General features: G+C 36.2%; 1 protein-coding gene across 2 annotated transcripts in view; it reads right to left on the bottom strand.

The window, feature by feature from the left end:
• Positions 1-7,153: 7,153 nt before the first annotated feature.
• The window catches only part of WDR75 (WD repeat domain 75), a 30,930-nt gene continuing 28,455 nt past the window's right edge, over positions 7,154-9,628 (bottom strand). For both annotated transcript variants that reach the window (XM_042949427.1, XM_042949426.1), the window contains exons 19-21: positions 8,790-8,936; positions 8,375-8,466; positions 7,154-7,484 (exon numbers count right to left, since the gene is read on the bottom strand). In XM_042949427.1, coding sequence (XP_042805361.1) covers positions 7,280-7,484; positions 8,375-8,466; positions 8,790-8,936 — 444 coding nt within the window. In that variant the 3' untranslated portion in view covers positions 7,154-7,279. The remainder of the gene's footprint in view (positions 7,485-8,374; positions 8,467-8,789; positions 8,937-9,628) is intronic.

Genomic DNA, 9,628 nt, shown 5'->3' with positions numbered 1-9,628 from the left:
TCTTTTATATATAACTGCAAAAATAAGTATTTCTTAAACTTGGAAGTACCATGTTAGTTCTGAATATAGCAAAATAATAAATTTATTTGTAACTATGCCAATATGTCCCATTCCCTAGGCTGGAGAGCAGGCTGGGAATACTGGAATCCTGGTCATCTTTACCCCAGCTTGCTTTGGGCAGGTTCCAGAGATAAGCAAAGTCAAGGTTATTGTCTCTCCCAGTTTGTAAAGCAGGGTGTCACTATGAGAGAAGAGGCCATTGTGTCTACAAAAGGCAGTCCATAAGAATAGAGAGTTCTGACATTATTTGAGTAAAGTTCAAGTCTAAGGGTGTCCCTGCAAACAGTGGAGATTTTGGTGGTACACAATTAAAAGAGGGCTTGTAAGTAGCTCCATGAGTGCAATAAACTAAAACATAAACCAAATAGTTTACGAGAATCAGGAAAAGAGACAGCTAAAAAGAATCCTCCTGGGATCAGAATAAACCTCAAAATCTGACCTCAAAATTAACCCTGCAAACAGACCTAAATTCAATGGACTAGATTTTGGAAGAATGAATGCTCCACAGAATGTAAATAATATAAAATAGATTTGTGAGTCTTGTGATTCTTCAAAAAGTTAAACACAGGCTTACCGAGTAACCTAGCAATTCCACCCTTGGGTATATACCCAGGTGAAATGAAAAAAATGAAAAATGAAAAATGAAAAAAATGAAACAAATGCTATGGCATGAATGCTAAGTGGAAGAAACCAGCTAAGAAAGACCGCATATATGATAGGATTCCATTTATATGAAATGTCCAGATATACAAGTCTATAAACACAGAAGTATTAATGGTTGCTGAGGGTGTGGGATCGGGTAGTTTGGGAGAAATGGGAAGTGATTGCTAATGTACCGAGTTTTGGGGTGATGAAAATGTTCTGAAATTGTGGTGATGGTGTACAACCCTGTGAATATTCTAAAAAACTCCCGAATGTACACTTTAAATAAGTTGCATAGTGTCTGAGTTATATCTCAATCTAGCTGTTAGTTAAAAAAAACTGTATAGGCCTTACTTGGATACTGATTCAAACACACTAAAAAGCCATTTATAGCAATTCTGTTAACATTCTTCGAAATGTGCTCTTATAATTTGTCTACTTGACTGTTCTGACGACACATAATGCTACATTAGTTTCAAGGGAATAACATGGTGATGTGACAACTCTATACATTACCTTATGCTCACCATAAGCAATCATCTGTCACCATACAAACCTTACAGTATCAGTGATTATAGTCCCTAAGTGGCACATTTTATCCTCATCATGACTTATTCTATAACTAAAAGCATGTATCTCCCACTCCCCTTCACCCATTTCACCCATTCCCCCAACCTCTTTCCCTCTGACAACAATCAATTTGTATATTCTTGCCTCCTTTGTTATAGATTAATTGGCCATATAAGCATGGTTTTGTTTTTTTTTTTTTTTTTTCTGGGCTCTCTACTCTGTTCCATTGATCTATGTGTCTTATTTTTGTGCCAGTTCCATATTGTTTTGATTATTACAGCTTTGTAGTATATCTTGAAATCTGGGAATGTGATACCTCCATGTGTTCTTTCTCAAGATTGTTTTGGCTATTTGGGGTCTCTTGAGCTTCCATATAAATCTTATCATTTAGTCAAATTCTGTGAAAAATGCTGTTGGTACTTTGATAGGGATTGGATTAAATCTGTAGATTGCTTTGGATAGTGTGCACATCTTAATATTAATTCTGCTAATCCATGTGCATGGAATATCTTTCCATTTATGTTGTCTTCAATCTCGTAAGTGTTTTATAGTTTTCAGAGTACAGGTCTTTCACCTCCTTGGTTAGTTTATTCCTAGGAATTTTATTATTTTTGGTGCAACTGTAAATGGGATTGTTTTCTCAAGTTCTTTCTACTTTGTTAGTGTATAAAAACACAGCTGATATATGTGTATTTTTTATCCTGCAACATTACTAAATTCATTTATTATTTCTAAAAGTTTTGTGGTGGAGTCTTTAGGTTCTATGCATAGTACTGTGTCATCTGCAAATAGTGATAGTTTAGCCTCTTCCTTACCCATTTGAATGCCTTTTCTTTTTCTTGTCTGGTTGCTGTGGCTAGGACTTCTAATACAATGTTGAATAAAAGTGGTGAGAGTGGACATCCTTATCTTATTCCTGTTCTTAGGAAAAAAGCTGTTTTTCACCAGAGTATGATCTTCACTGTTTTCCATATATGGCCTTAATTATGTTTAGGTATGTTCCCTCCATACCCACTTTGTTGAGATTTATCATGAATGGATGTTGAATTTTGTCAAATACTTTTTCTGCAACTATGGAGATTATATTTTTATCCTTCATTTTGATAATGTGGTGTATCCCATTGATTGATTTGTGAATACTGAATTTTCCTTACATCAGCCATAAACTCGATTGTGGTGAATACTCTTAATGCATTTTAAATACAGTTTGCTAATATTTTGTTGAGAATTTCTGCATCTATGTTCATCAGGGATGTTGGCGTGTAGCTTTCTTTTTGTAATGTCTTTGTCTAGTTTTGGTATCAGGATAATGATGACCTTGGAGAATTATTCTGGAATCTTTCTTTCCTCTTCTACTCTTTGGAATGGTTTGAGAATAGACGTTAACTGCTCTTTAAATGCTTGGTAGAATTCATTTTGGAACCCTGGACTTTTTTGGAAGTTTTCTGGTTATAAATTCAATTTGCAACTAGTAATTAGGTTTCAGGTTTTCTATTTCTTCCTGATTCAATTTTGGAAAATTGGTTCTAGGAATTCATTTCTTCTAGATTGATTTATTGGCATATAACTTTTCACAGTAGTCTCTTATAATCCTTTGTATTTTTGTGGTGTTGGTGGTTATGTCTTTTTTGTTTCTGATTTTGTGTCCTCTTTTTTTCTTGAGGAGTCTGGTTAAAGGTTTATCAATTTTATATTCTGAAAGAATCAGCTCTTGGTTTCATTGGTATTTTCTATTTTGTTGTATTTCATGTATTTCTGCTTTGATCATTATTTCCTGTTTTCTACTACACTTTGTTTTTCTACTTCCTTTAGGTATAAGGATAGATTGAGATTTTTATTTTTTTATTTATTTTATTTTATTTTTGAGGTAGGTCTGTATTGCTGTAAATTTCCCTTTGAACTGCTTTCACTGTGTCCCAAGGATTTTGGACAGTTGTTTTCATTTTCACTTGCCTCCCTTGTACTTTCTGATTTCCTCATTAATCCATTGGTTATTTAGAAACGTGTTTAGATTCCATGTTTGTTTTTTAGTTTTTTTTTTTTTTTTTTTTTTTGGCGGGGGGAGGATTTTTAGTTTACCATTGTGGTTGGAAAAGGTGTGTTATAGGACTCCAATCTTAAATTGATTAAAGTGTTGTTTTGTGGCCTAACATGTGAACTATCCTGGAGAATGTTCTAAGTGCACTTGAAAATAATATGTTCTGGGGCACCTGGGTGGCTCAGTCGGTTAAGCGGCCGACTTCCGCTCAGGTCATGATCTCGCGGTTCATGAGTTCAAGCCCTGCGTCAGGCTCTGTGCTTACTGTTCAGAACCTGGAGCCTGTTTCAGATTCTGTGTCTCCCTCTCTCTCTGACCCTCCCCCGTTCATGCTCTGTCTCTGTCTCAAAAATAAACGTTAAAAAAAAAATTAAAAAAAAAAGAAAATAATATGTTCTGAGGTTTTTGGATGGTATGTTCTGTACATATCTGTTATATCCATTTGGTCTAACATGTTGTTCAAAGACACTATTTCCTTATGGATTTTCTGCCTGGATGAACTATCCATTGATGTAACTGGGGTGTTAATATTCCCTACTATTTTATTGCTGTCAATTTCTCCATTTATGTCTGTTATTTGCTTTATGTATTTAGTTGCTCCAGTGTTGGGTGCATATTTACAAGTTTTGTATCTTTTGTTGGATTGATCCTTTTATCATTAGGTAATGTCCTTGTCTCTTGTCATAGTCTTTGTTTTAAAGTCTACTTTGTCCGATATAAATATTTCTATCCCAGTTTTATTTTTTTATTTCTATTTGCATGAAGTATTTTTCTACCTATTCACTTTTGGTATGTGTATATCCTTAGGTTTGATAGAAGTCTCTTGCACGTAACACATAAATATGTCCCCCCACTCCAACCCTGTATTTGGATTGACAAATTTAGACCATTTAAAGTAATTAATAGGTATGTACTTATTGTCATTGTTGTTTTCTGGTTTTCTTAGTACTTCTTTGTTCCTTTCTTCTCCTGCTTGTTTCCTTGTGATTGATGATTTTTAGTGTTATGGTTGGCGTTCTACTTTTTTGTGTGTCTATTACAGCTTTTGGGTTTGTGGTTACTATGAGGTTCATCTATAACATCCTAAATATATAGCGGTCTACATTAAGTTGATAATTACTTAAGTTCGAACACATTCTAGAAGAACATTTTTACTCCCTCCCTGTTTTATGTATATTTTATATCTTTATTCCTGATTTTCCTATTTCTAATTATGTTCTTTTTCACTTAAAGGAGTCCCTTTAACATTTAAAAAAATATTTGAGAGAGTGCATGTGTGAGCAGGAGAGGGGCAGAGAGAATCCCAAGCAGACTCCATGCTCAGCGCAGAGCCTGACCTTATGACTGTGAGATCATGACCTGAACCAAAATCAAGAGTCACTTAACTGAGCTATGCAGGCACCCCTTAACATTTAAGGCCTGTTTAGTGGTGATGAATTCCTTGAACTTTTACTAGAATTTTGTTTTTTACACCTCTCCTATTTTGAATAGCCTCCCTAGGTAGAGTATACTTGGTTATAGGTTTTTTTCCCTTTCAGCACTTTATGGCATGCCACTCCCTTCTGAGCTGCAGTTTCTGAAAAATCAGCTTTTATCCTTATGGGGTTTCCCTTGTACTTAACTATTTGCTTCTCTCTCACTGCTTTTAAAATTGTTTTAATCTTTCACATTTTAATTATGTGTCTTGGTATGGACCTCTTCGGATTCATTTTATTTGGAACTCTTTGTGCTTCCTGAACCAGAGTTCTTCAGGTTAGGGAGTTTTCAGCTATTGTTTCTTCAAATAAGTTTTCTCTTTCTCTTTTCTTCTGGGGCCCCCAAGAATGTGAATGTTTTTGGTTTGATGTTGTCCAACATGTTCCTTAACCTATCCTCATTTTGTAATTTTTTTTTCCTGTTTAGCTTGAGTGCTTTCCATTAGCCTGTCTTCCAGATGGCTGATCCGTTCTTCTGCATTTGCTAATCTGTTAATTCCATTTATTTTTCATTTTAGTTAATGCATTCAAATCGAATTGGTTTTCTGGATTTTCTCTTTGTTGAAGTTCTGAGTTCTTCCACTCTTCTCTCCAGTCTGGTGAGCATCTTTATGATCATTACTTCAAATTCTATCAGATTATTGCCTATCACTATTTCACTTCTCTGAGGTTTCATCTTGTTCTTTCATTTGGATCATATTCCGCTGTGTCATTTTGCTTCATTTTGTGTTTGTTTCTATGAATTAAGTGGGTCAGCTACTTCTAAACTTGAAGCAATGGTCCTGTGTATGGTCATCTTTTGTGTAAACTGTGAATGCCTGTTGACTTTGGCATGGGCTGGGGATGCCCTGGTGGGATGGCTGGGCCTCGAGTGTTCCAAGTACTTTGTACCTGTGTCACCTTGGCAAGATGCCTGCAGCTACAGGAGTACTGACCAGGGGTATTCAGTATCACACTGGGGCTACGGATCTGGGACTCATTAAAGTGCTAAGCTGGTTAGGGTGCTCTGACCTTGCTCCCATCCATGCTATCAATATGGAGGGAGAACATAAACCATGACACTCACCAAGCCCTCACTTGGAGTGAGGGCAGCAGCTCTCCTACTGGTTGACAGGGTTCTAGGGCTGAACACTTTCTATTTTAGTTGCTCTTTTAAACCATGGCTTTTTTCCTGTGCTCCAGGGCAGACAAAACTGTTTGCATGCAATTCCTCAGTACTATTCCTCTACTGCAGTTTGCAGTGTGGGGAGTAGATGTTCTCTCCATTACTGTGTCTCTGTCTCTTTGGCTGTTGTGTACGTGGTTTATCTTTTGTTGTGCAGAAGCTGTTCAGTTAGTCCTCAGGAATTGCACCAGAAATATGTATAGATTTGGTGTGTCTGTGGAGAAGTGGAGTTCCGGGTCATCCTATGTCATGGTCTTGGACTGGAGAGCTGTGTATTTTACTGTTTTTGTGTTAATTTTTTAATGTCAATTTAATAGGGATAGAGTGGGAAAACTCCAAATGCTAAATGGTTAGAAAGTAGCCACTTCAGTACTTTAATATAAAACAGAGACTTGCATTCTCCTCTATTAGCAGTGGGACTTTTGGTTAAAAAGTAGTTGTTCTTAGGGCACCTGGGTGGCTCAGTTGGCTAAGCGTCTGACTTCAGGTCATGATTTCACGGTTTATGAATTTGAGCCCCACGTCGGGCTCTGTGCTGACAGCTCAGAGCCTGGGGCCTGCTTTGGATTCTGTGTTTTCCTCTCTCTCTGCCCCTCTCCCGCTCATGCTCTGTCTCTCTCGCAAGAATAAACAAACACTAAAAAAAACAAAACAGAAAAAAGGTAGTTGTTCTTTGACTCAGTACACATAGTGAAAACACTGACAAAGTAATATCAGCTCTTCTTATTTTCCAAGGCTTTCCTAAAAATTGTGAGTAGATAAGCTTTTAGTCAAAAGGTTCAGGGCCAAATGATTTGAATTTAGAATTTTTCAGATTGTAGGCAGCCCATGTTATTTAATACCCTTAGTGGGGTCTGTGGAACACCACATAATCAAATAATTGCTCCACATTTCTCTATGAGAAATAAATACACCAAAAGGTATGAAGCAGGACTACAGAAACATCACATCTGTTCAGGTCCTATTTGGTTATCAAATGAGTTTTGATGTTAAATTTAACAACAGTATCATCAACAAAATCTTTTAATTTTTGACTATTTATATCTCCAAATTGCAAATAAGGGGACATATGCTATAATCACCTGTGAGAAAACTAGCTTTTTTTAAGGCTGATGTTACTCAAAAAAAAAAAAAGGAGATGGTGTCTATGTGAATGCACCCAGGAACATTAAGAATGATGCAAAGACAGCTTTGAATTACCAGTTATTTAAAAAGTAAATCCTGTCCACATTTAATATTTTAAGAAGAGAAATAACATTAGATGTTTTTGGAGTATCAATGTACAATAAAAAAACACAAAGTGCAAGAACCTTCCCCCATCTCCAAGGCTCAAAGGACAGTTATCCAGCTGTAGTCTACTTTCCTGAATTTTCTTAGTTCTTTTTCTTCAGATTTTGACAACTGATGTAGAAGGTCTTCTCCCAAGTCTGTGTTATTTGTATCCTGGATCTTTTCAGTAAAATCATTTTCTTCATCTGAATCATCACTTTCTTTTCCTTCTTCCATATCTACGTCTTCAGAAATTTCTTCACTACTTTCGTTACAACAGAATAAAACAAAACAATTTAAACACACATTTTTCTAACTAAACAATAAGTTTCTAATAAGACACCTATGTAGAAATGTAACCATACAGGGAAAGTAAATGAAAAACCTTATTAAGTGCACTTTAAAAATGATGGGTTAGGGCGCCTCGGTGGCTCAGTTAGTTAAGCATCTGACTCTTGGGCTTAGGTCATGATCTCATGGTTCATGAGACTGAGCACCATGTTGGGTTCTACACTGACAGCACATAGCCTGCTCGGGGTTCTCTCTCTCTATGCCTCCCCTGTTCTCTCTTTCAAACAAACATGAAATTTTTTTTTAATAAATTACAGTTATTATAAAAAAACAGGTGTGTAATTTTTAATCATAGATCAAATCCTTAAACCGTACACACATGAGGTCTTCCTGAAAATTATTTTCAATGTATTTTATTTACTTGGCTTAATCGTCATCTATCCTTTAACTACATGTTAAAGCTTAAATAAAGAGAAATACAGTTGACCCTTGGAGAACACGGGTTTGGACTGCAGATCCATTTATACATGGATTTTTTTTTTTTTTTTATGCAGTACAATACTGCAAATGTATTCTCTCTTATGATTTTCCTAATTTCTCTGGCTTATCTTACTGTAAGAATACAGTATACAACACATAAAATGTGTGTTAATTGACTGTTATTGGTAAGACTTCCAAGCACCAGTAGGCATTAGTAGTTAAGTTTTATAGGAGTCAAGTTACACACAGATTTTTGACTGTGCAGGTCAGTGTCCTAACCCACACATGTTGAAGCCTCAAAGTGAAAGAACATTCTAATAAAGGCTAACATAACCATCTTGTTTCCCAAAACAATATCTAAACATATTTTAAAAGCCGCTTTACCTCTTGGTCTCCTTAGACAGCAGCAATGAGCTTACAAACTTGGAGCACAGGAAGGAAGCAGATGGCAATACATGGGCTGGAGTATGAAGAAGCTAGAGTAAAAAAAACAAGAAAAATAGAGTTTTTAAAATGATTTAATGCCACCAGCTGAATGTAACAGGGTTTCTCCACAGAAAAACCAAACCAAAAAAAAAAATTTATTCCCGCCTTTCTATACTTAAGCGAACAATAATCTCTCCCCTCCTGTCAGGTCAGACCATAATAATCTGGAATTGCAAATTTATGTTATTGGTTTAGGTATTAAAACTGCACAGTATACAAATAATTATTCAAAAATTATGTTATAAACTGTATAAAAACTATAATTTAAGGTGCTTTAATGTATTTAATCTGTTTCATGTTGTGAATCACTTACCTCACTAATCGCAGGTATATTTTCTGTTAAGGGTAGTTGTACCAGTTCACTCTCGAAAGCCTCATTTATTTTTTCATCCTGCTGTTCCCTGTGCTTTCCCAATATGAAATAAAATGGGGTTGTTGGAAGACTTTCTTCTGCTAGTAGCTATAAAGATTTAAGACAAAGGGAAATTTCTTCAATAAAAAGAATTGCCTTTGACTCCATAAAAAAGTACTACAGAGTTGTAAAATGTCAAGGATGGAAAGAACTTTAAAAACTATCTAGCATGATTCTTACACTTTATAGGTAAAGCAACTGAGGTCTAGCAGCCCACTTACTATGGGAAAAGCTAACAGTGGACACTTGACAGAACAAAATACTTACCACTGTTTCTCCCCCAATGACAAATGACAGCAAATGGGTTTTCAAAAGGACATAAACCCACAGGAGAAATAAAATGGGTAAATAACATGTTGGAAGGTGGAAAGCAGGTTCAAGAGTGATAAGTAATTTAGTAGACCCGAGAAAGAATCCTAAGCTGGCTGGGAAGCATTCTGATTTATATTGTGGAATCCTGCAAAGGCCCAGGAATTGGTGCTAACAAATAACCAGGGAGCCAGGCTGAATGTCTGCTTAGAGAGGACTCAGATTCCTAGATATTCTTTTGAGCCCCAGCAGAGGGCTGGAAGTACATTCTTGGGAGAGTGGAACAAAAGTATGACTTTAAACTGAACTGCTTGGTGGGGGCTGGTGGCAGTGTCGTCACAGCTGCAGGCAGTTGTACTTCACAGAATGTGCTTCCAGGTTGATATCCTCTAGGCAAGAACTTAGAAGAATTTTATCTGGGCAATCATAAA

This window comes from Panthera leo, chromosome C1 (genome assembly GCF_018350215.1).
Source record: "Panthera leo isolate Ple1 chromosome C1, P.leo_Ple1_pat1.1, whole genome shotgun sequence".
NCBI classification, from domain to species: Eukaryota; Metazoa; Chordata; class Mammalia; order Carnivora; family Felidae; genus Panthera; species Panthera leo.
The sequence above is the reverse complement of the archived record's forward strand: the minus strand, read 5'-3'. Positions and strand labels throughout refer to the sequence as shown.